Raw genomic sequence first — 25,355 nt, 5'->3', positions numbered from 1 at the left:
GCCCTTTTCAGTCTGGAGCCCCACTCTCTCCAGGGTGTCTGCAGTGCCCCGCTCAGGCCAGAGCAGCCGGCAGCGGGGGGGCACTTCAAAGAAGCATCACTTAAGACAGATTCACTTTTGTGGCTCTTTAGGGTATCACAGCAACAGCTGTGACAGGCTTGACAGCTCCAGGCCAGCTCAGTAATTGACGTGGCAGCCAGAACAATGCATCCCAAGGCCGGCTGGAGCTAGACCGATCATTATCTTGCAGTTGGGCCACCGTGGTAATGAGGCTGCCCCCCTGACTGCCCGACTCCATTCCAGGGAATAAGGATGCCCGCTGCCCACATCTGCCCCTGGAGGGCCTGTCTCAGGGCTGGGCCAGTGGGTAAGGGGCACTTTTCCTGTAAGCAGGCAGTGTTAGCGCATTCTTGCACTGCTCTAAATAAACACCTGACACTGGGCAATTTATATAGAAAAGAGGTTTCATTGGTTCACGGCTCTGCAGGCCGGACAGGAAGTGTGGCCCCAGCATCCACTTGGTTTCTGGGGTGTGGGGGGCTCAAAGAGCTTTTACTCATGGCGGCAGGTAAGCGGGAGTGTGCATGTCACCTGGTGAAAGCAGGAACAAAGGGTGAGACTTGGGGGCAGGCTGTGCCACACTTTATAACAACCAGATCTCACGAGAATTCATTCACTATTACAAGGATGGCACTGAGACGTGAAGGATCCCCCCATGAGCCAAACACCCCCCACCAGGCTCCACCTCCAACACTGGGGATCACATTTCAACATGAGATTTGGGCGGGGACAAATGTCCAAACTACATCAAGACAGCCCCTTTATGGGGCCACCCCAGCTTCAGGCTCCAGCCTGACTCACTCGCTTCTATTTGCTGGTAACCCCACAATGGGAATTCACCATTATTTAGACCAAGTGAGATGTCTTCCTGCAGAGCTGGCTGGAGAGTGGTCACTACATGCCCTGTTAGCCAGACAAGAGGAGGCATTGACGTCCGTCCCATTTGATCCACTGGGCATGGTGCTGTGAGGCCATGGCTGCTCAGAGCCCAGGTTGGGATCTCCATGGACCCAGAGAAGGGCAGCACCCATGCCCAGGCCCACTGCCTCTACCCATCTTTCCCTGAGAAGTGCTGGTACCATGCCCCCACTGGCCCAGAAGAGCCACAGGTGGCTGAATGAGCTCCCACAGGCACATCTGCCCCTGCACCTCTGACCAGCCACCCCTGATCCCCTAAATCCCTCTCCTCCAACTGCCCTCTGGATGTCTGCACTTGGGAGACCTGTAGTCAGGTCTCCTCAAAGTCCACAGGGATCTGTCCTGTGCAGGAAATAGCATCAGCATTCATCACTGCTAAGGCCAAAAGACAGCATCTCCCTCTGCACTCAGCCAGTCCCAGGTCCTGCTGATGTAGTGGCAACTTCAGGCCAACTACTCCTGGCCCCCAAGGGCCCAGCCCCACGTGACATCAGTAGTTTGAAATCGGCCATAATGGGATTTCAGACCATGGAAATCAGCAAACACTGCAAACTAGGCTGCTCCCTGCTCCCATCCCACTACCCAGAGAACCAGGTGTTCAACATTTCCCAGCACACCCCCATCTCCCGAAGTGTTCTTCAACTCTCCATCCACTGTCTCATCATCGCCCGGGTCCAGGCCTCAAGAGTCTCCTCCCTGGATAGTGGCAGCAATCCCCTGACTAACCTTTCTTGTGTGTCTTTGACTCCATCCCAGAATGGTCCTTAAATTCAAAATAACTCCACACCTTAAAGCTCGTTGAGACTCCCCTGGGCCTTAGGAGATATAAGGTCTAGTGCCTTTGCATGCCTGTAAAGCCTCTTCCTTGCCGGCCAGCCATCATGGTTGTCCCTCCCTCCCTCCCTCCCTTCCTTCCTTCCTTCCTTCCTTCCTTCTTTCCCTTTCCTCCCCTCCCTCCCTTCCTTCTTCCCTCCTTTCCTTCCTTTCTCTTTTCTTTTGAGACAGGATCTCGCTCTGTCACCAGGCTGGAGTGCAGTGGTGCAATCAGCTCTCTGAAGCCTCTAATGCTTGGACTCAACTGATCCTCCCACCTCAGCCTTCTGAGCAGCTGGGACTACAGGTGCCCATCACTGTACCCAGCCTAATTTTTTCATTTTTTTTTTTTTAATTTAGAGATGGGGTCTCACTATGTTGTCCAGGCTGGTCTCAGTTTTGGCCTCAAGTAGTCCATCCACCTTGGTCTCCTAAGCACTTGGATTAAAGGTGTAAACCACTGTACCTGGCCCTACCTTTTCTTGACACCCTTCAGTCTCTAGGCCCATCCCTTCATCCCAGGAGCCTTGCCGTCATGGTGGAAGGCTACCAAGCTCTGCCAGAAATGTCCTCATTACCCTCAGGTGCCAATTTATTGTCATGATCTTCGGGAGCTGTCACCTGCAACACTGAGCTAGGTAACATGTCAGTTGTCCCACATTGCCTGCAATGCCCTCCATGGCTGCCATCACACATGGAGTTGCCGGCCAGTGCCTCACCTCCTTGCTAGACTGGAAGCTCCATGAGGGCAAGGGCCACACTGTCCCATTCCTGGTTAAGACACTGTCATCAGTACCTAAGATGCTGCTGGCCCGTACAGGTGCTCCATCAATGTGAAGTGAACGGACTCATGGTGGCAGATGGCAGGACTGTTCCGCGTGGTGTGCTGCAAAGTGGAGGCCAGCCAGTTGGTCTTGCTGTCAACTTCCCACATGGGAAGCAGAGACAGGGCAAGCCAGGGAGCGACACGGGGTTGTGGGCTAGGGCCACGCAGATCGTTCTTTCTCATTTGCGGCAACATCCACTAGCTCTGGCTTGTTCTTCCAGGCCCACACGTGTTGAAGGAAGACGTGCAGCCAGGCACGGTGGCTCACGCCCATAATCCCAGCACTTTGGAGGCTGATGCAGGAGAATTGCTTGAGGCCACGAGTTTCTGAGCAACATAGCAAGACCTTGCCTCTATGAATTTTTTTTTTTTTTTGAGACAGAGTCTGACTCTGTCGCTCAGGCTGGAGTGCAGTGGCACAAGCTCAGCTCACTGCAACCTCCAACTCCCAGGTTCAGGCAGTTCTCCTGTCTCAGCCTCCTGAGTAGCTGGGATTACAGGCATCCACCACCACAATGGCTAATTTTTGTATTTACTTAGTGGAGACAGGGTTTCGTCTTGTTGGCCTGGCAGGTCTTGAACTGCTGACCTCAGGTGATACACCCGCCTCAGCCTCCCAAAGTGCTGGGATTACAGGCATGAGCCAGCACGCCTGGCCAATATTATATATATATAATTTTTTTTTTTTAATTAGCTGGGCTTGGTGGTGCACACCTGTAGTCCAGCTACTTGGGAGGCTGAAGTGGGAGGATCGCTTGAGCCCAGAAGTTCAGGGTTATAGTGAGCCATGATCACGCCACTGCACTCCAGCATGGGCAACAGAGTGAGACTCACTGTCTCAGAAAAGAAAGGAAGGAAGGAAGTCGGGGAGGGAGAGAGGGAAAGAATACATAAAGGAAAGAAGGAAAGAAGAGGCATGACCTGCTGTAAGCCATGTGCCATAGACTCCTAGAAACCTCACAGGGATGTGCACAGGCACACACACACTCCCCACCCAGGGCGTGCTACATCGCACACACAGGAAGCAGGCACCCGTGCAGCACAAACGTGTGCTGTGGTGCGTCTCCTCGGCATGCCTGGTGTGACAGACCATTCGACATGCACACCTGATCCCATGCAACATGCACACGTGTAAGGGGTGATGCAGTGGGTGCCTTGGGTGTGCTGGGGTCACACACACCCTGAACACTGTAGGAGTCACTGCAGGCTCTGACCGAGGAGTGCTGTGAAGCAGTAGCTGAGGATCCCTCCCTGTAGACAGGCAGGGCACCAGCTCAGGACTCCCCTCCCCAACCCACTCAGTGATGGGCAGGTGGGTAGATGTGGCGCAGGCGGGACAGCTGTTGGGTTCGCAGACTGGCTAACCGGCTGACTGGCTGACTGACAGGCAGCTCTGATGCTCGACTCTCTGACAGCTCCAAGGGAATTCACGGCCAAGGCTGAGCTGACAGGAACCACCCAGTTGAATCGTGGATCCTAATCACGAAGGCGAGGGAACGGAATCACTAAACAAAACAAGTGCGGTCAGAGCCGTCAGTCGCTCATCGGCCCAAGACAGGAAGATGCTGGTTCCCCTCCTCTGCAGATGCACCCAGCGTCGCTGCGCTGGGGGCAGGAGCTGGGCTGCGGGAGATTCAGCCCCTGCAGAGGGAACCAGATGATCGGCATGCCAGGAGCAGCTGGCTTCCAACCAGTGGGCTCCGGCCCTGCCCGTCATCGTGCCCCATTTCATGTGCACATTTGTGGATTTGCAAGATGCATATGTTTGGCACATTTTACCAATGAAATTTTTAGCCTGTTTTACCAATGAAACAGGTTCAGCAAGGTCAAGGCACTTGTCCAAGGTCACACAGCAGTGGGTGTGTGCGCTCTTAGTTTTCTCTTTTTTTTTTTTTTTTTGAGATGGAGCCTTGCTCTGTCACCCAGGCTGGAGTAGTGCAGTGGCACAATCTCGGCTCACTGCAACCTCCAACCTCCACCTCCTAGGTTCAAGCAATTCTGCTGCCTCAGCCTCCAGAGTAGCTGAGATTACAGGTGCCCACCACCATGCCTGGCAAATTTTTGTATTTTTAGTGGAGACAGCGTTTCACCATGTTGGCCAGGTTCCTGACGTCAGATGATCTGCCTGCCTCAGTCAACCAAAGTGCTGGAATTACAGGCGTGAGCCACCGCACCTGGCCTGTTTTCTAATGTTTGATGTGCTAAGCCTGCATTAAAAGCTGCAACTCCACATGGACCCTCCAGGGTGGTCCTCCATGTGGTCCACCAAGGGAGAGAGTAAGCCTTTGCTCTGGTCTGAGCCAGAGGTCACTGTGACTGAGTTTGATCATCTCAGCGCCTAGGGGAAGAAGCCCCCCACCCAGAGGCCGAAGCTGGAGGAGAGAGGCCAATGCATGACCAGCTCGACGCAGCTGTCCAGCGTGTCTGGACTGACTGCTGCCTCCCCTCAAGGTCCACACTCTGACCACAGAGTTGTCATCAGGGCCCGGGAGCAGCCAGCACCTGTGCCGGGGCAGCCCTGCCACCTGGAACCCCACGTACCTGTCCTGTGTCCTAGGGCAGCAGGTGGCCATGACCGTGATAGAGGCTGGTCTCCAGGCTGTGCCCTGGGGACCCAGCAGAGAATGTAAGAAGTTGGATTTTCCCATGAACACAGGTGAGAATGGAAGGCCCTTGAGTGAGGCTTTCTTCCGGGCGAATTCTGTGCCCAGGAGTCCAGGCTGCCAGCTCATTGCTGCGTGTGTTGAAAGTTCAGTTTTGCATCTAATTTGCATATGAACAGCCTGCCCCAGGTGGAGGATGCAGTTCACAATGAGGCAGTCAGAGGCCCACGGGGACAATGTGCCCCTCGGCCCTGGACCAGCTGAGACGTCACAAGGGCAGAGCCTGAGCCGGTGGGAGAGGAGCCAGAGAAGGTGCGGCCCGGTCCCAAAGCAGGCCCTGGCCTGGTGTACTGTGGATAGCAAAAGGAGGTTCCTGAGCCAGGCTTCATGGCCACCGAGCCAGGGCTGGGGGTGGATAGACTCCTCCAGTGGGATTGCCCCTGTCTGCATCTAGCTAGGGGGCTGGCACCTGCTGCCTAGATGCGTGGGCCCTTCCCAGCTGGGAGGCTCCAGTCAGAACCCTAGGCCCAGCTTCTGGGAAGCCCCATACCCCTCATGTCCAAGGCCAGCTCTCAGTCCAGAAAGCACCAGCCTTTCCAGAGGCATTGATGGGCATTGTGCCAGAATGACACAGATGGACAAGACACAGGCCCTGCCCCAAAAACATCGAGAACTAACAACCCTTCACTACTGATCAGCAGGCAACCTAAACCAGCAGACGAGCTATTTCCTCACCTCCTTCAGGCTATCCTGCCCTGTCTTCAGAACATCCAGCTGGGCGTGGTGGCTCATGGCTGTAATCCCAGCACTTTGCGAGGCTGAAGCGGGAGAATCATTTGAGTCCAGGAGTTTAAGACTGCAGTGAGCCAGGATTATGCCACTGCACTCCAGCCTGGGTGACTGAGCAAGACCTTATCTCTTAAAACAAAAACAAACAAACAAACAAACAAAAAACACTCTTAAGGCCCCATGAGATCACATGAGTCCCTGTCTGTACTGGGTCAAATTGGGTGCCTGCCCCACCCTCAAAAAATGCTCAGTCCCGGCTCCCTGTGCTTGTAAACTGTGACCTTACAGGGTCTTTGCAGATGTAATCAAGTTGAGGCCACTAGAGTGGCCCTTTTTTTAAAAAAGAAAAATTATTTCCATAGGTTTTTAGGGAACAGGTGGTGTTTGGTTACATGAGTAAATTATTCAGTGGTGATTGGTGAGATTTTGATGTACCCATGACTGGAGCAGTGTACACTGCACACAATTTGTAGTTTTTTATCCTTCACCCCATTCCCACCCTTTCCCCGAGTTCCCAAAATCCACTGTATCATTCTTATGCCTTCGAATCACATCTGCGTTCACATAGCTCAGCTCCCACTTATGAATGAGAACATACGATGTTTGGTTTTCCATTCCATTATTTCACTTAGAATGATAGTCTCCGATCTCCTCCAGGTTGCTGTGAATGCCATTAATTCATTCTTTTTTATGGCTGAGTACTATTCCATCATATATATATATATATACACATACACACACACACACACCTATATGTGTGTGTATATAATATATATATCTCATGTATCAGAGTTTCTTTATCCACTCGTTGATTGGTGGGCATTTGGGTTGGTTGAGTGGGCCCTATTTTAATATGATTGATGTTCATATAAGAAGAGGAGAAGAGACACGTGTGTGCAACAGCCTTGTGAAGACAGCAGCGACTGATCTTCTGTTGTTGCAAGCCAAGGAACACCTGGGCTGTTGCAAGCTGGAAGAGTCGAGGAAGCATCATCCCTGCCCAAGAGGCAGTGGAAGGAGTGTGGCCCTGCCGGCACCTTCATTTTGGACATCCACCCGTCGGAACTATCAGAGAACACATTTTTGTCATTTTAAGCCCCTCTGTTTGGTTAATTATATACGTCATCTTGCCTAGGCCATGGTTCCCCAGGGTTTAGACAAACGCCAGTCTTTGTGTGTGTGTGTGTGTGTGTGTGTGAGAGAGAGAGAGAGTGTGTGTGTGTGAGAGAGAGAGAGAGAGAGAGAGAGAGAGAGAGAGAGAGAGACACGGAGTCTCACTCTGTTGCCAGGCTGGAGAGAGAGAGAGAGAGAGAGAGAGAGAGACACGGAGTCTCACTCTGTTGCCAGGCTGGAGTGCAGTGGCAAGATCTTGGCTCACTGCAACCTCAGCCTCTCAGGTTTAAGTGATTCTCCTGCCCCAGTCTTTCATGTAGCTGGGAATACAGGCATGCACCACCATGCCCAGCTAATTTTTGTGTTTTTAGTAGAGATGGGGTTTCACCATGTTGGCCAGGATAGCCTCGAGCTCATGCGGTCTCACGATCCACCCGCCTTAGCCTCCAAAGTGCTGGGATTACAGGTGTAAGCCACCATGCCTGGCCAGGAAAGCATTTTTTTGATGTGATTTGCTGTAAAATGTGTAGTCTTTGAGTAGAGGAAATGACCTTCCACAATGTGGGTGGGCTTCATCCAATTAGTTGTAAGCCTGAAGAGAAAAGAGTGAAGTTGCCCAAGTAGGAGGGAGTCTCAGACGGCCTTCCCATGCAAGCCGCAGCACCAAGTCTTCCCCAGGTCTCCAGCCTACTGGCAGATATTACATTGCCAGCCCCCAGAATCACATGAGCCAGTTTCTTATAATCAACCTCCCCCATCTCTCTCCTGTCTCTCTCTCCTCTTCTTTCTCCTCTCCTTTCCTCCTTGTGTCCTCTCCCTATCTCGCTTCCCTCTCTCCTTCTCCCCTCCTCCCCCTCTACCTCTCCCTTCCCTCTCTCTTTCTCTTTCCCTCCCTTTCCCTGCTCCGTATATATCACCTGTGGACTCTCTCTCTCTCTGAGAACCCTAACTAGCACCCCTCCCTGCATTCAGAACCCTCCACACTTCCCATGGAGCGGAGCTTGGCATTTCCCTCGGTCTTCTCTCCCCCGACCCACCTACCTTCTCTCTTGCCAGCACCCTGCACTCAGGGCAGGCCATCTGCAGCTCAGCACTGCACTGTGAGATCAGGTGCATGCCCGGTCGTGGGGCTGCCCCAGAGCTCGGAGGCCTTTCTCTTGCGCATCTTGGGTGTGGGAGCCGCTTCTTCTTAATGGGGGTGTGGGAGCAGCAGGGCAGAGGCCAACAGCCTGGGCTATCCAGGACAACAGTGTTCATCCCACCAGATGCCACTGTAAGGAGTCCAGGTGGGGCCCAAGCTCAGAATCAGGGTCCTGCAGGTTCTGGGAACCAAGATGCAGCCAGGAATTTACCTTCAGGGAACCCCGCCTCCGGTCGGGCCAGCCTGAGCCAAGAGAAGCAGTCGAAAGCCCTGGAGGCTCCCTGGCCAGTTGGGCAATGGAAGTGGACGTGGAGTGGACAGCGCCAATGGGTGTGGGACAGCCTGCCACGAAGCCACCAGAAGCCCCCCGCATGTGGAAATGCGGCCACACAAATGGCTCCATCAGGAAATCCTAAAAGACCAAGAAGCACAACTCAAACTCAACCACAGACAGGACTTGGGACTGGCATGGCCGCTCCTGCCCTCCTTCCCCAGTTCTCTCCAATGCCTGTCCCTCTGCAGATTTGACTCCTTAAGGACAGATGCAGTGATGGGAGTGGCAAGACCCTCCCGTCATCGCCCATCAGGGCCCGGGGCTGGGCCATGAGCAGCCAATGCAGCCGTCACTCTCCCAAGAGTGAGCCACATGGGGCTGGGGCAGGCCAAGGGTTCCTTTGAGGCACTTGGGTCCTGTCCTCACCTGTCAGTGCTGTCTATAGGGCCTGACCAAAAGGCTGCTCTTCAGTTACCACCCTCCATGGGTCCTGGGCAGTGGGGATTGGGGCTTTTGTGTGGCACCCTGTGGGTCTTCCTCCTGTGAGCCTAGAGAGAAATGGGCAAGAGACCCTCCTCCTTGGACATGCTGGTGGTATAGCCCCCTCCCCAGCTGTGCCCCAGGCCCAGGCCTGATGACTAAGAGACTGGCCTCACACACTCATCAGCCTCTGCCTCTCCTCAATCAGGAGGCTTTTCAGCTAAACGCTGAGAACTTCAGCCAATGAAGAGTTCACACCGTGGAACATATTTGGCAGTGCCCATAACTCACGCCTTGTTTATTCTCACCAATGCTTTTATCATAGCACATGTGTTGCAGCCACTCCACGCATGTCATCTGTCCAGAAAGAGAAAGTGCTTGTTTATTTCTTACTGTGCAGGGGTATGGAGCTCCCTTACAGACTGTGAGCGTTATATTGAGAGGAGAGAAGAGGTCACTCAAGACACCCAAAGTGGGGTGTACGTGGTTGGTCTTGGATTCTGGGCAGGGGTGGAGGTGGGGAGGCAGGGAAGGTGCATGGCAGCATTGGTGGCGTTGGATGGAAGAGGAGTTGGGTTTGGCTGGAGTTGCTCTGCAAGGCCACTGATGTTATCTAGATTGTACGTTTTATTTGGGGGCTTGAGAGGGGCTGGAGGTGGTTATACTGAGGCCAAACTCCTTCCCACCCATAAGTCCCCCCAAGGCACTGGTACCACTGACCCCTGGTGGCAAACCTTCCTCATCTTCGTGAGCCCTTAGCTGCCCTTCCCTGAGCCCTCATGGAGCTGTCCAGGGTCCTGACATGCAGCCCACTTAGGGATGTGCAGACCCCTAGCCCAGGATACCTAAGATTTCTCCTGGACTTCACTTGTCCAGAGCAGGCAGTGGTCTTTGCTTCAGCCTTTATCTGAGTGGTGCATGGAAGAGCAGCTTTCTCCCTAGTGGGGACACTAGGCTCATGGCAAAGGGGAGGTCCCTTTAGAATTCCTTCATTATGTTTCTGTCTTTATTCAAAAGTGAACTTGTGGCCAGGTTTGGTGGCTCGCACCTATAATTCCAGCCCTTTGGGAGGACGAGGCAGGAGGATTACTTGAGGCCTGGGGTTTGAGACCAGCCTGGGCAACATAGCAAGACCCCATCTCTATTTCTAAAATAATGTAAATTATTATTTTTTCTTTTTCTTTATTTTATTTTATTTATTTATTTGAGACAAAATCTCGCTCTGTTGCTTAGACTGGAATGCAGGGTGTGATCTCAGCTCACTGCAATCTCTGCCTCCTGGGTTCAAGTAATTCTCATGTCTCAGCCTACTGAATAGCTGGGATCACAGGCATGCACCACCACACCCAGCTAATTTTTTTGCATTTTTGGTAGAGATAGGGTTTCACTACATTGGCCAGGCTGGTCTCGAACTCCTGGAGTCAGGTGATCAGCCCATCTCAGCCTCCCAAAGTGCTGGGATGACAGGCATGAGCCACCGTGCCTGGCAGTAAATTTTTAAAATTGTTAAAGTGAGCTTGTGGGGATAGGGCTAATCTTTGCCTGATAAGCTGCCATAAGTTTAAGGGTTGGGAATAACTTATGGCAAACTCACGCTCTGCTTAAGATGTTACTGATCTCTCTTATTGTCCACAAGGCAATTTTTCCTTTCAAAGGAGGAAGTTGCAGGCAGGTTGGCTTTATGGACACGTGTAAACAGGAAATCAGGAGACTCGCCCAGCCCCAGGCTTTGTCTAGCAGCAACTTTTCCTGTAGTTCATGCCAAGGGCTCTAGCTCAGCCTGCATTGGAGTGGGACAGCCCCAGAAGCTTAGGCTCAGAGTCCAGAGGTCCAGGAGACAGTGTCCCCTTGTCCAGTCCTCACAGGTAAAATGGAACAGGACCACAGCCCACTGCCCTCCGAGGCTGTGGGGACAGTGCCAGTGGGAGGTCATGGCCTTAAGGGCTGCAATCTCAACAAGTGCATGGCCTTCCATCTTCCGCCCGACTGGCAGGATCCCTTTTGGAAGTGGCTTCTCAGCCCTACTCTTGGCCAAATCTAGCATGACTCATTTGCTCCAGAAAAGGAATATATAAGCACCGTCACACCTTGACGAGGTGACAGGAGTGACAAGCAGAGTGGTTTCCTACATCTGAGACTCTGAGGAGGAGAGGTGGTTTAGCAGAGCCAGCTGCCATCACCAGAAGAAAATAATTAAGGAAATCTGGCAGAGTAGAGTAAAACCGAGTGGCGTGGCAGGTCCCTTCTGGTGAAGGGAGCTGTCATCGTCGGCTGCGGGAGAGGAAGGAGCTCTGGAGGCTCGTGCTGGGACAGCTGCAGTAAAGATGGGACAGGGAAGAGGAGGGGGTGGCTGTCAAGGAGGGAAATAGACTCTGGGGATGGCAGGGGGTGGCAATGAGCAGCTTGATTCTAAAGACTCCTCTCGCAGGTCAGGCACCTGCTGCTTACACCCCATACCCTGAGTGGTGCAACCAGGTCTACTTGGAGCTTCCCCTCAGCCTCCGAGGAAGAGTCTAGAAGGTCTGTTTCAAAGATTCCCCACATGCACGCATGTGCACATAAGCTTGGGAGTGCCCAGGAAGACGGGGACGCTCTGCCCTTTGCCCAGGGGAGAGAATACCCTTGTTCCCAGCCCAAAGGAACAAGCAGAAGAAAGATGAAGTGTGCTCCAGTTCTGCCTGCGTTTCTGCCTCTCTTGGGACTTGAGGAAGGTTCTGGCAAGCTCAGGGAATTCAGGCTGTCCATCCCAGGGCTGACGTTGCATCCCCTTCTTGGCTTGCTAATGACTGAAGGAGATGTGCGGGCACAGCCTCAACCTTAGATTGTCTGGGGCCTGGCACTGGCTGAGTCTGTAAAACTGGACCCCATGGAGAAATCCACAGACTGTCTGGCTCAGGGAAGACCTGGATGTCCGTTCTCCAGCTGGGCTTCTGTTACTGGACCTCTGCCCAGGACATAGAGACAGCCAGGAAAGTGGTGGGACACTGGAACCCCCCACCCACAAGCAGCAGCCAGGATTTGCTGAGGTGTGGTCAGGCACAGTGCCCCGGCATGCCAGCCAGAAGATCCAGCTCTCTGCTTAAGGGATAGCTGGCTCTGCTGGTGACCATGGCTTTTGGCAGAACATCAGGACAAAAACGTCCACCCACATGGCACTGGAACAGAAAGATCCCCTGATTCCTCGGTGGCCAGGTAGGGACTGGGGAAGGAGGCTCCAGCTTCTAAATAGATTCCCCCCAAAGGGAATCCCCTTGTCCTCCCAGGACTTTCCCCCAAAGCAGACCAAACAGGGTATGACTCAGAATCTTCTACTCTGGTCAAAGGTTCACCTCACCAGAGCTTGTTTCTTGGGTGAGCCCAGCCCAGGCATGGGCCTCCTTGGTGGGCAGAGGGGGCTTTCCAGAGCATGGCCAGTGAGGCACTGATCTCTCTCTGTCTTCCTGATGTCATCAGTAAGTTAACGCTGGACAATTACCCTCCACCTGGGCACTGCTTAGGGCTTTGAGGGAGACCAAGATATGCTCAGCTCACCCCAGAACTCCAGAGCCAGCCGAGAAGGCCAAGATCTCAAAGGAAATACCCAGGTTAGGGAACTTCCTGGAGCAAGAGGAGAAGAAGCACGTTCCATTCCTAGGCCTGGTGTGTGCAAAGGTGTGGGTGTGAACCTGTCATATTCCAAGCGTGGAGAGTCCATAGTGGCCAGAACTGGGGCATGGCTGGTGGGGTGTGGAGAGAGGGTGGATGGAGCTTTCTGAAGGGTCCTTTCCCTGTGACTTAATGACATGGTGGGGTGCAGGAGGAGGTGGCCTGCGAGAGTCCTGGCTGCTCCACAGGGCAGGTGTGTGGGTACACCTGGGCAGGGTGCCTTTCCAGACCTTGTAGGTCACATCAGGAGGCAGGCGTGATGCAAAGAAGAGAGCCTCGGCTGCGAGCCAGTGGGACCACGTGTTTGCTGCGTTCCTGTTTTCTGCATGGGTAGGGGATGGAGGGGCTCCAGCATTGAGCCATGCCCTCTCCCGATGCCCTAAGCTGCCTTTCCCTAGAGCTTACCCCAAAATCCCTCCAGCCTGGATGTCCACAGCCAGCAGCCCATAAGCAGTTCCCTGGGAGCCACGTGGCACATATGCTGCTAATACTGTCCTCTCCTCTGTTTGCTTTTTAGGAATAAAGTTCAACATCAGGCCAAGGCAGCCCCACCACGTAAGTTCTGAGAGTCAGATAAATCTCAGTGCACGCAGCCCCAGGGAAACTGGGGAGGGCTGGGAAGAAAATTAGGAGCTCAGGTTGAATCCATTCTTGGAAAGAAAAATGTGTCCAGCCTTTCCCGGGAGCCTTGGGAACAAAGCCCAGGGCTCTGGACCCATGAATTTCCCTTCCTTGTTAGAAGGCTTCTTTGCACGGTGCTAATAGAGGCAGTAAATCTGAGCCCGCCTGCAGGCCACCTACTCCCGCCACCCTCGCTCAGCCCAGGTTCCTGGGAGGATCGCGCCATCTTGTGGCCGAAATGACACTTGCACCTCAGCGGGAGGGAAGCCTTCGGGTGCTGGGCCAGGGCTCAGACGGGAGGGGTCTCACCCATAGGGTCAGCCTACGTCCCTCACCTGAGAGGGACAGGAACCCCAGCCGTGGTGAGAGTCTGACCTGTGTGGCCCTCAGTGCCCAGCTGTCCTTTCCACTCAGATAACCACTTCTCTTCTTGCCCCAGGATGTCCCACCAGGCGGCTCCCAGGATGGTGACTTGAAGGCACCCACAGAGAGGATCACTCGGGACTTGTCCAGTGGGGCCCCGAGGGGCCGCAACCTGCCAGCGCCTGACCAGCCTCAATCCCCGCTGCAGAGGGGGACCCGTTTGCGGCTCCGCCAGCGCCGTCGCCGTCTACTCATCAAGAAAATGCCAGCTGCGGCGACCATCCCGGCCAACAGCTCGGACGTGCCCTTCATCCGGCCGGGACCCGGGACGCTGGATGGCCGCTGGGTCAGCCTGCACCGGAGCCAGCAGGAGCGCAAGCGGGTAATGCAGGAGGCCTGCGCCAAGTACCGGGCGAGCAGCAGCCGCCGGGCCGTCACACCCCGCCACGTGTCCCGTATCTTCGTGGAGGACCGCCACCGCGTGCTCTACTGCGAGGTGCCCAAGGCTGGCTGCTCCAATTGGAAGCGGGTTCTCATGGTGCTGGCCGGCCTGGCCTCGTCCACCGCCGACATCCAGCACAACACCGTCCACTACGGCAGCGCCCTCAAGCGCCTGGACACCTTCGACCGCCAGGGTATCTTGCACCGTCTCAGCACCTACACCAAGATGCTCTTTGTCCGCGAGCCCTTCGAGAGGCTGGTGTCAGCCTTCCGCGACAAGTTCGAGCACCCCAACAGCTACTACCACCCGGTCTTCGGCAAGGCCATCCTGGCCCGGTACCGGGCCAATGCCTCTCGGGAGGCCCTGCGGACGGGCTCTGGGGTGCGCTTTCCCGAGTTCGTCCAGTACCTGCTGGACGTGCACCGGCCCGTGGGGATGGACATTCACTGGGACCATGTCAGCCGGCTCTGCAGCCCCTGCCTCATCGACTACGACTTCGTAGGCAAGTTCGAGAGCATGGAGGACGATGCCAACTTCTTTCTGAGCCTCATCCGCGCGCCGCGGAACCTGACCTTCCCGCGGTTCAAGGACCGGCACTCGCAGGAGGCGCGGACCACAGCCAGGATCGCCCGCCAGTACTTCGCCCAGCTCTCAGCCCTGCAACGGCAGCGCACCTACGACTTCTACTACATGGATTACCTGATGTTCAACTACTCCAAGCCCTTTGCAGATCTGTACTGAGGGGCGCTGCAGTTGGCCGGGGCCGCCCTGCCCTGGTCACTCACCTGTGCTCCCGGGCATCCTCCTGTCGGTGGCGCCTCATCCTGGGAGCAACAGGGCTCTGAGGACTTGAGGAGCCGTGGCTGTGGGAGGAAGCAGGCCCTGGGTGGGGGGGGGCAGAGGCACCTAGCCTTGGATGGGGACCCCAGCCCCTGGCCGGTACATGTTTCCTCACTCCTTGACTGAGGGAGAGGCTGAGGACTGGGATAGACACCTCGGGAGCTCAGCCAGCAGTTTCGATGAGCAGGGAAGTCTGAGGCCCAGAGGACAGGGGCCCCAGCGGTAAGGGATATCCTGCATTCCCTTAGCCATTGCCTTGGACCAAACCACATGGTTTGCAGCTTTTCTACAAGCCAGGGGGGAGGTTCCCTTGGATTAAGGTTCCAAATAAAGCACACGGTTTCCAGAGCAGCAGTGTGTACTCTGTGGTGGCGTGGGAGCACGTGGACCCTGGGCTGGATTTTCTGGGGCTCTTTCTGCCTTCCTGGGGCAGCCTGAGCCAGGTGCTGCAGGCCCCACTGCAGAGAAGTCCAGTTCAGGAGCAGCCTCGTGGGAGGAGAGCACAGAGGACCCAGAGGCTCTCAGCCAGGGCCTGCAGGCATCTGAGGCTAGGGCGCAGTCAACTGGGGTGCTTCCGTCTCAGTCCTGGCACATTCATCCTGAAAGGAGAAGATAGGCCTGTTCCTATGGAGGCCTCCTGGGGTGTCTTCTTATCAGTGCACCTTGCAGAGGCCTCTGGGGACTGCCAGAGCAGTGGCCAGCTCTCCGGGCAAGCTGCTAATCAGGGCTGAGGCTGGGGCCGGGGCGCACGGTGCATGCATCTCAGCGGGTGTGGTGCTCTCGGTAGGCAGCGAGGCTGTCCCTGGCTTTCTGCACCTCTGGGCCAAGCAGGACTCTGGCCTGAGGCTGTCATCTGCAGACACTCACCCTGATCCCTGGCCCCACTCACCTGACAAGACCGCCTCAGGGCTGTCAGGAGGCACCTGCCCTGGAGGAGGAGAAGAGAAGCCGCAGAGGAAACTTCTCCAAAAGCATACACGTTCACACCAGACAGGGCTCCCGAAGTGTCAGCAGCCAAGATGGTTCTGGGAAGGTCTGGGAGGAGGCGTTTGTTGGAGTGTTGAGTGCGGGCATGAGTGCGGCTGCATTTGGGTATGGTTTGTGATGGGAAAGGCTGCCTGACTCTGGAGTCTGCCCTCTGTCATCCTGTCTGCAGGAACCTCTTCATGCCCTCCTGGGTCATTCTGTGGGTTGCTCTGTGGGACCTCCCAGGAGGCTGCCCTCCATCTGTCCCCACTTGCTAGGGGAGATGTTGCTGATTCTCCAGGTGGAGGTGCCACTGGATCCCTGGGTGGATCCCCCCGATGGAGGCCCTACTGATTCCCAGGTGGAGAAACTGCTGGATCCCCAGGTGGAGGAGCTGCTGGCCCGCAGGTGGAGGGGCTACTGGATCCTCAGTTGGAGGCACTCCTGTATTCCCAACTGGAGATGCTTCTGGAATCTCCCCAGGCTCACACCAACCTGAGTTGCTCCATCTCCTTTTCTGCCTCCACCTTGGACCCTGGAACCTTGCAAAGGGGAACAAGGCACTGTGCCTTCCTCCTGCCCCTTTGGGGTAACATCCATCCAGGAGACCTGAGAAGCAGGGAGACCTCCCTCAGGTTCCAGCTGGAAGCGGCTTGGACTATCTGACAGAAGTGACCCGGAGGGGCAGGGAAGAGGCTGCGGTCAGGGCCTGGGGAACTCCTGGGACCCACGGAAGCTGAGACAGCAGATGCTGAGGGGCCCAGAAAGCCAGAGCAGCTGCCCTGCACCTTGACCAGGACCAGGGTCTGTGTGAGAGGAGGCGGGGAAGTGCCTGGCTGAGGAAGACCTAGAAAGAGGTGCCCTGGGCCCTGGCGCTCAAACGTGAGACCATATTCATGTGCAGGAAAGTGTCCCTGGTCGTGCGTGCATTTGGTGAAGCCAGAGGCAGTGCCCCCATGGCATCTGCTCAGCAGGGAACACCTGGACTCCACACTGAGACAGCATCTGGGAGCGGCTTGGAGACAGGGAGGATGGCCCTGCTCCTCCCCAGTGTGAGCGTGTGTGTGCATCTGCATGTGTGTGTTGGGGGAAGAAATCTCTCAGAGACACGCCGGCTCAAGCTGGACAGACGTGCACACACACAACACAACCATCGGCGGGGGGCTTTTGTTGCAGGTGGCAATGACAGAAGACAGGTGCAGGCGTGACCATGATCAGCATTTGACGGCCCTGAGAGTGACCTCCAACTGCAGGCCCAGGCTGGAGACCACCCCAGCTCCAACCCCCAACCCAGCCCCAAACCTCACAGGACTAAGGAAGAGTGGACTCAGCGCGGTGGTAGGGAAGTATGTGTGTGTGTGCATGTGCATGTGTCTCTGTGTGTGTGTGTGTCTGGCCTGTGCTGCGGGGTGGGTGGATGTGTGTGTGTCTATGTGTGTGTCTGGCCTGTACTCTATGCGTGTGTGTTTGTGTGTGTGTTTGGCCTGTACTGTGGGTGGGTGTGAGCATATGGATCCTATGGGTGGGTGTGTGTGTGTGGGTGTCTGGCCTGCGCTGTGGGATAAATGGGTATGAGCATGTGGATGTATGTGTCTGGCCTGTGCTGTGGGGTGGGTGTGAGCATGTGTGTGTTTGTGTCTGTGTGTGTGTCTATGTGTATGTATGCCTGTGCTGTGGGGTGGGGGGGTGTAAGTGTATGTCTGTATGCGTGTGTTTGGCCTGTACTATGTGGATGGGTGTGAGCAAACAGGTAATGTGGGTCTGTGTGTCTGCGTGGGTGTGTGTCTGTGTGGGTGCCTGGCCTGTGCTGTGGGGTAAATGGGTGTGAGTATGTGGGTGTGTGTTGGGGGAGGGAGGTGTCTGGCCTGTGCTGTGGGGTGGGTGGGTGTAAGCGTGTGTGTGTGTGTTTCTAGCCTGTGCTATAGGGTGGGTGTGAGCATGTGTGCCTGTGTGTGTGTTTCTGGAGTGAGGGGTGTGCATCGTGTGTGAGCCCACGTCCGTGCCAGGGGTGGGCTGTGTGCGGTCTGAGTCCTGCCTGTCTCCAGGACCATCTTGTGCACCCTCTCCCCATCTCTCCCTGCCCATCCACTGGCCATTTTGTGGATGTCACCTGGAAGGGGCTCTCTGATCAGATTCTCTAGAAAGGGCTGCCAGCAGCTCCCAGGGACGAAGGAAGCCCATCGAGTTGGGAGAACAGCCCAAGCCCCAGGGCCCTCCCCAGCTTGGTCCCCCTGTGGACCCCTCGGGGCGGCCCCAGGGAAGTCCCTTCCAGGCCTCTGCCCTTGAGTGGCTGAGACCTCCCGGATGGGACCCCCCACTCTCCAAGTGGTGATGAGAACAGACGTCCCAAAGCCTAGGGTCCCTCCTGTGGCCTGGGAACCCCAAAGGCCTTGAGTCTCCTGGGGAGGTGGGATTCAAGGTCCATGCAGACAGTCAGGTGGGAAACTCAGGCAGCTCTGGCCTCCCCCAGCTCCCCCTCCTCCCTGCTGTCTCCACGGGGTTTGGTGGCCTGTACAGGCCCTGTCCAAGGGGCCCAGGACAAAGTCAGGCAGGCAGTGGACAGAGTGTCCCCCATCACCTCCCGCCACTCTCAGGCAGGGTTTGCCAGTTTCATCCTCAGGGCCAAGCCCCTGGGAGGGGGACAGGAGCCTGTGGAATCCCATCATGGTTCTGAGGCCTGGAGGCGGCCTCACCTTACTGCCCCCATCTCCTCTCGGCCCCTTCGTCTGCAGGGAGCACCCGTGGCCAACCCAGGGGACGTTCTGCTGGCGTCCCTCACTCCTCCACTCCCCCTACAAGGCCAGAGGACCCAGAGCTGGGCATAGGAGGCTGTGTTGAACCACGGGATCCAGAAATGGGCAAAGGTGGAAGTTGGAGGTGTGGTAGTCTGGGCTCAAGTAACACTGCCCCTACCTCCGGGGACCCCCAGCTGATGGGTACCACGACTCCTGGATGAGGAATAGGCAGGTGCCCTGGGAGCAGGGTGTGGGGAGAGGACTGGGTGTTAGTCCCGCTGCCTTGTGCAGGCTCGAGGAGGGGGCGTGGGAGCCCTGAGCTGGGTTCTTCCCACCACCCTGGCCTGGCTGCTCCTTGGCCCTTCTCACTGCCCAGGGCACGCTTTGCACAAGAGGCTCTGCTGGGAGATGGCAGCAGAGGGGGACCCGGGGTCTGGGCCGGGCCGGGGCTACTGGGGGACTATCCTCCTGCCTCTCCTTCATCCTGGGCCGGCCTCAGGAAGGGAGCGGCAGGGGAGCAGCTGGAGGTGCCAAGAGCTCTGGAAGCTAGGGAAGGAAGCAGGGGGCGGGGGCAGAGGGCAGAGAAAGCCACTTCCTGTCACGGACCTGGGCGACCCTGCCGCGCCACCTGGGTATGCCAGCCTGAGTCAAGTGGACAGAGAGTGCTGAGCGTGGAGAAGAGCAGGTGCGTGCGCGAGGTATTTAAAGAGGAGACCGAGGGACTGGGACCCCGAGTGTGTCGGGGGTGCGGGTGTCGGGGGTCACCCGTGCTGGGTGCTGTGCTGTGGCTTCGTGTGCGTTGCCCAATGCCCCTCTCCCAGCGGCCCCGTCCACTCATGCCTCGCTCTGATGTATAGGTGTGAAGACTGAGGCACACAAAGGCTTGACCAGAGCTGTGCGGCGCAGGAGTTGGAGCTGGGATTGCGCCCAAACGGCCGGCAGGGCCCCCTCGCCTTTGTGCCCACAGGCGCAGAGCCGTGCTCCGCCGCCAGGTGGGGCTAAGTCCCCGCTCCCGAGCAGCGGCCCGGGGATCCCCGGCGGGGCCGCCAGGTGGCAGCAGCGCTCCGACCGCGGGGCTCCAGCTCCGGAGCGCCCCGCGTCCCCAGCCTCCCCACCGCGCAGTCGGCTCCTGTGTCCCCTCGCCCTCCCAACCATGGGGTCACGGGGCTCCCGCCCCTCCATTGTCTGCGGGCGGCCTCCAGAGGTTACTCTCAAACCCACCAGCTCCAGGGGACCCGCCTGTGCTAACACCAAACCCCCAAACACCCAAACACCCGCAGCGCCCCTAAAGCAGTGACATCCACAACCTTCCCGGGGGCTTGTCCTGCACGCTCCATCAGGGTGATGTCAGGCCTTCTCCAACCTCAACCACAACAGGAACGCACACGCGCAAACACAAATCATGCACACACAGGCACAGACGCACAGACACACACAACCACACACAGACACACAGACACCCATCCTCACAAACACACACCCAGATATGCAGACACACGCATGTACACAGACCCAGATGCACGCGGACACACAGACACACACGTAAACACACAGAAACATGCACGGCTCAGGACGGGGCCTCTTGCTGCATTGAAATAAACGGGAAGAATCAGAAGGTCCCTCACTGTCTCAGCCAAGTGCATGCACTTCCCACGCTGAGCCCTGTCCTCCACCTCCCCTCCTGCACTGACCAGAGGTCATCCCCGACACACACACACACACACACCGGATCCCAGTCCCTTTGCCTACTCCTTAAGCACCTCCCGCGTGCACCTGCGCCCTCTCTGCACACACAGCAGGCTTTCCTCTCAGCAGAAAACAAACTGTCACCGCCCCATCTTAAAAAACGGGGAAGCCATAGCCAGATGGCTCCTGCACAGCGCCTGCCCATTTCACTCCTCTTCTTGCCGCAGAATCCACCCCTCAGCCCCCATGGCTTCACCTCCTTTTCACTCTGGATCCCACCCTGGCCTGCTTTCCAATCTTGCCACCCGCAGAGTCCGCTGACAAGGCACCTTCCACTGCCACATGCTGGCAGTTCCAGGGGCTCTTCTGCCTACACACTCCCTGGACGACCTCCACATCACCCCTATGCTAGACTCCCGGATTTGCCCTTGCAGCCCTGATCGGTAGACCCAAGTAGCCAACTGCCTCACCCTCAGCTGTCAGCACGTCCAGCGGGTGCCTGCACTTAAACGTCTCACCTGAGCCGCACACCTTTCACACCTTAAGCCCCTCCTCTCCTGGCTTCCTGGCTCAGCCTTCCCTACAAGCCCTGGATTGTCCCTTTCATCCTGCCTCCCAAGGGCATCCTGAATCCATGTCCATTCTCCCTCTCCAGGGCTGTCATTTAACCCAAGCCACTATCACACCAGCATCTCCTGCCTTGGCACCTAAAGTAATAAGTAACTATGGAATTTACCGATTTACCAGGTACTGCTCTAAGTATTTCATATTTTTTTGTACCAAACTCCACCTCCCAGGTTCAAGAAATTTTCCTGCCCCAGCCCCCCGAGTAGCTGGGATTACAGGAGCCTGCCACCACGCCAGGCTAATTTTTGTATTTTTAATAGAGACGGAGTTTCACCATGTTGGACAGGCTGGTCTCGGACTCCCGACCTCAAGTGATCCACTCGCCTTGGCCTCCCAAAGTGCTGGGATTACAAGCTTGAGCCACCTTGCCTGGCTAGCATTTCATATATATGAGCTTATTTAATCCTCACTACAACACTGTAAGATGGTTATCATCCTCCCCATTTTTTGCAGATAAAGACATTGAGACACCGAGAGGTTAAGTAATCTGCCCAAGGCCACACAGCTATTATGGGGATCTTCCAGAATTCAGATCCTGATGGTTTGGCCCTGGCTCTGTGTGCCCATGAGTGCACAGTTCTTACTGGCTCTCTGGTGTTCCAATGGGGTAGGAGGTTTTGCGACAGTGGAGAAGAAATTGAATGGTCACTAGCTCAAGGGAAAGACAAGCTCTCTGGGGAAAGAGAGGGAGCGTCTCAGGCATTGCTGTGCGCCCATTGGCAGTTTATGATGGATGTGTAGGGCACCAATGCACCTTCCCGCTGCAGCATTAGCAAGGTCACAGCAGGGCTCCTCCTAGGCATGTGTGACAGAGGAGTGAAGGGCACAGAGAATAGTCACCCAAGCAGAACAAAGCTGGATGAGGAAAGGCATCAAGACAGGAAGGGGTGATAGGCAGAGAGAAGGCGCTGGGGTCTGTGGAGGAAGTGAGGCGGGAGTTGGGGACCTGTGACCTTGGAGATGGTGTGGTTTCCTGTGGTGACAGGCAAACTGTGCCCAGGGTTGGCAGTGGCCAGGATCGTGATGATGACCTTCACCTCTGCCCATCATGATGATCTCCTGGGTGGAGATGACCTCGGTTCCAGGGCTTGTGAATAAGTCACACCCCACAGAGGGACCCTCTTCAGCCTTCTCTGGGGTCTGGTGACACGGTCGTCCTGTACCTGTGCCTGCATCTGGTTCCATCAGTTCACACTTGCTACCTGCCCACTCACCTGCCTGCTGTCACCTGCCTGTGACTACCTGAGTTTGCCTGTGACCACCTGCACCCATCTGCCTCGGTGGGTGGTGGTTTCGGGGCTACAGGTCAGACCTCTCCTCCTCGTGCAGGGCCTGAGAGCAGGGGTGTGGGAGACGGAGTCTGCCAATCTGGCCGCACCATCTGGAGATGAGCCCAGAAATGCCGACGCCTCCAGCCTGCCCCTGGGGAGACCAGGCTGTGTGGATGGCAGTCCCCAAAGACCCAGAAGAGAGCCCGATCTGGGAGGATGGGATGGGGCCGGCAAATCTGGGCTGGAAGGGAAGGCTGCATTCTTGCTCTCCAAACCGATGTGCTGAATTTTACTTTTCCTTTTAGTTATTTCTTCTTCTTAAATCCTGTTTCTCTCCCTGAGGCAGCTAATCTATTATTTAACATCGGATTGTGCGATTGAAACTCCAAGGCAAATTGAAAATTATTTGTGTTTGAGGTTTCAGGCGTGAAGCTGAGGCAACCATTTCTGAGAGATCCTGGGAACCCGGGCAAAGGTAGCGAACCCACAGCACTGCTCCTGGAAGGGGCTAGGAGGATCGGGGTGTGGGAGGCGGTCCACAGACCCAGCAGGCTGGGGGACCCCGCTACGCTCCAGCCTTACCCACCCAGAGCCCACAGCTCGGGGGTCATTAATCTCCATGTGGCATTTCACTTGGGAAATGCTGTCAACACCTCCCACTGGCCAAAGTCCTCAAGAGAGTGGGCAGGTGCCATCAGTCACCCTGGGCCCGTGCCCACCCTGGGGGAAATGCCTCGGTCATGAGAGGATTAATGACATGAGGAGAAGGGCTCATCATCATTTTTCAAGGTTCGGCTCTCTGTAGAACTGCAAGCAGGGTTGCTGGCCTAACAGTCAGCGGAGAGTGACCCAAGGCTCTGGAGAGTGACCAAGGAACATGGCTCAGGGTGGGGGTGGGGTCTTGGCCTGGACCCCCGCTGAGTGCATGCGACCTCCTAGTACTGGCTCTCAGGACGTGAATCAGGACCAGGAGGAGGAGCAGGCTTGAGCCCAGGGGAGCGTGCACAAACACTGTGTGAGCCCCACATAGACACCTGTGGATCGCGGAAGCGGGGAACTGGGAGACGCCAGGTCAGGGAGAACTCTGGATTTTGGATAAGGGATAAGGAGATTGGATTTTGTGCTGGAAACAGTGGAACCACTGAAGGAGGGGTGTACTACGGTCAAGTTCCATGCCCAGGAGGATCCAGAATGAGGCTAGGGGGCTGTCTTCATCCATCTTAGTCTGTCTGGGCTGCTACATCAAAAATCCCATAGACTGGGTGACTTAGACAACAAACAATTTGTCACAGTTCTGGAGACTGAGATCAGGGTGCCAGCAGATGCAGTGTCTGGGGAGGGCCGGTTTCCTGTTCATAGGGGGCCCTCTTCCTGCTGTGAACTCACGGTGGAAGGGGTGAGGAACTCCGCAGGGCTTCGTTTATCAGGGTGCTAATCCCATTCACGAGGGCTCCACCCTCAAGATCTAATCACCTCTGAAAGGCCCCACCTCCTCACACCATCACTTTGGGGTTGAAGATTTCAACATAGGACACAACATTGTGGGGGGACATTCAGCGCACAGAAGAGGCTACCAGCACACCTCCATCCAATGCTTAGAGCGGTCACACGTGTCAGGCCTTGTGCTAGGCCTGGGTGATGGCACCCTCGTGCCCCCAGCTTGGAACAGGGCTGAGCATCGAGCATCTGGGACCACAGAGAAGTGGGAGGACTCCCCCACAAGGTCCTCTGCCACCCACATGGTCACTAGAGCTTCCATGCCCCTGCAGGAACGCCAGCCTGCTGCCAGCCTCAGCCACAAACCCTGGAAGCTGTGCAAACTCTGAAGTCGTGCACCCCTCAGCCTCACAGCGGGCTGCTTTGTGCAGCACCCGCCCCGCTCCGGGTCACATCTCTGCTGTGTCCATAGTGTCTGGCCCAGGACTGAGCTGCTGGATGCACTTACCCACTTCAACCTCCATGGTGTATGTGAACCCCTCCCCTGCTCTCCATTCCTCCCTCTCTGCCATGATTGGAACCAGAGCCAGGCACAGAGACCCAGCCTGTTCCAGAGCCGAGGCCAACAAATGGGCTCAAGCTCATATATGTGTATTTTCACATAATTAGAGCTTTGCAGCCCGCAGAGAATGTGTCATTGTGTTTGTCTGTTTGCATTGTTATAAAGGAATACCTGCGACTGGGTAATTTATAAAGAAAAGAGGTTTAATTGGCTATAAAGTTCTGCAGCTTGTACAAGCATGGTGTCAGTATCTGCTTCCGGTGAGGCCTCAGGAAGCTTCCAATCATGGCGGAAGGTGAAGGGGGAGCAGGTGGATCACTTGGCAATAGCAGGAGCAAGAAAGAGAGGGAGGAGGTCCCAGACTCTTTTTTTTTTTTTTTTTTTTTTTTTGAGGTGGAGTCTCGCTCTGTCACCCAGTCTGGAGTGGTGCAGTGGCACAATCTTGGCTCACTGCAAGCTCCGCCTCCCAGGTTCCAGTCATTCTCCTGCCTCAGCCTCCTGAGTAGCTGGGACTACAGGTGCCCGCCACCACGCCCGGTTTTTTGTTTTTGTTTTTTGTATTTTTAGTAGAGACAGGGTTTCACTGTGTTAGCCAGATCTCCTGACCTCATGATCTGCCCGCCTCAGCCTCCCAAAGTGCTGGGATTACAGGCATGAGTCACCGTGCCCGGTCAGAGGTCCCAGACTCTTAAACAACCAGCTCTTGAGTGAACTAATAGAGTGAGAACTCACTTATTACCACAAAGGGGGCACCAAGCCATTCATGAAGGATCTGTCCCCACAACCCAAACAGGTCCCACCAGGCCCCACCTCCAACATTGGGGATCACATTTCAACATGGGATTTGGAGGGGACACACATTCAAACCATATCAATCATTTCTAAGAGGCCTCTGGAATACTTATAAAAGCTTATGTAGGCTGGGCATGGTGGCTCACATCTGTAATTCCAGCACTTTGGGAGGTCAAGGCGGGCAGATCACTTGGGCTCAGGAGTTCGAGACCAGCCTGGGCAACATGGCAAAACCCCATCTCTACAAAAAACACAAAAATTAGCCAGGTGTGGTGGCACGCATCTGTGGTCCCAGCTACTGGGAGGCCAAGGCAGGAGGATCATTTGAGCCCAGGAGGTAGAGGCTGCAGT

The 25,355-nt window shown here is 55.9% G+C and overlaps 2 protein-coding genes and 1 long non-coding RNA gene across 3 annotated transcripts in view; 1 reads left to right on the top strand and 2 right to left on the bottom strand.

The window, feature by feature from the left end:
* Nucleotides 1-15,279, top strand: part of CHST8 (carbohydrate sulfotransferase 8) — an 85,685-nt gene extending 70,406 nt beyond the window's left edge. Inside the window, exons 2-3 of the mRNA XM_050768514.1 lie at nt 13,180-13,217; nt 13,723-15,279. Of these exons, the coding sequence (XP_050624471.1) occupies nt 13,180-13,217; nt 13,723-14,829 (1,145 nt within the window). The 3' untranslated portion in view covers nt 14,830-15,279. The remainder of the gene's footprint in view (nt 1-13,179; nt 13,218-13,722) is intronic.
* The window catches only part of PEPD (peptidase D), an 873,572-nt gene that overhangs the window by 368,306 nt on the left and 479,911 nt on the right, over nt 1-25,355 (bottom strand). The gene's annotated exons all lie outside the window — the stretch shown is intronic.
* Nucleotides 15,182-25,355, bottom strand: part of LOC126941814 (uncharacterized) — a 36,268-nt gene continuing 26,094 nt past the window's right edge. Inside the window, exon 3 of the long non-coding RNA XR_007721436.1 lies at nt 15,182-15,527. This is a non-coding gene — a long non-coding RNA (uncharacterized LOC126941814). The remainder of the gene's footprint in view (nt 15,528-25,355) is intronic.

This window comes from Macaca thibetana, chromosome 19 (assembly GCF_024542745.1).
Source record: "Macaca thibetana thibetana isolate TM-01 chromosome 19, ASM2454274v1, whole genome shotgun sequence".
Lineage (NCBI taxonomy): Eukaryota > Metazoa > Chordata > Mammalia > Primates > Cercopithecidae > Macaca > Macaca thibetana.
Note: the sequence above shows the minus strand (reverse complement) of the source record. Positions and strands in the feature narration are given on the sequence as shown.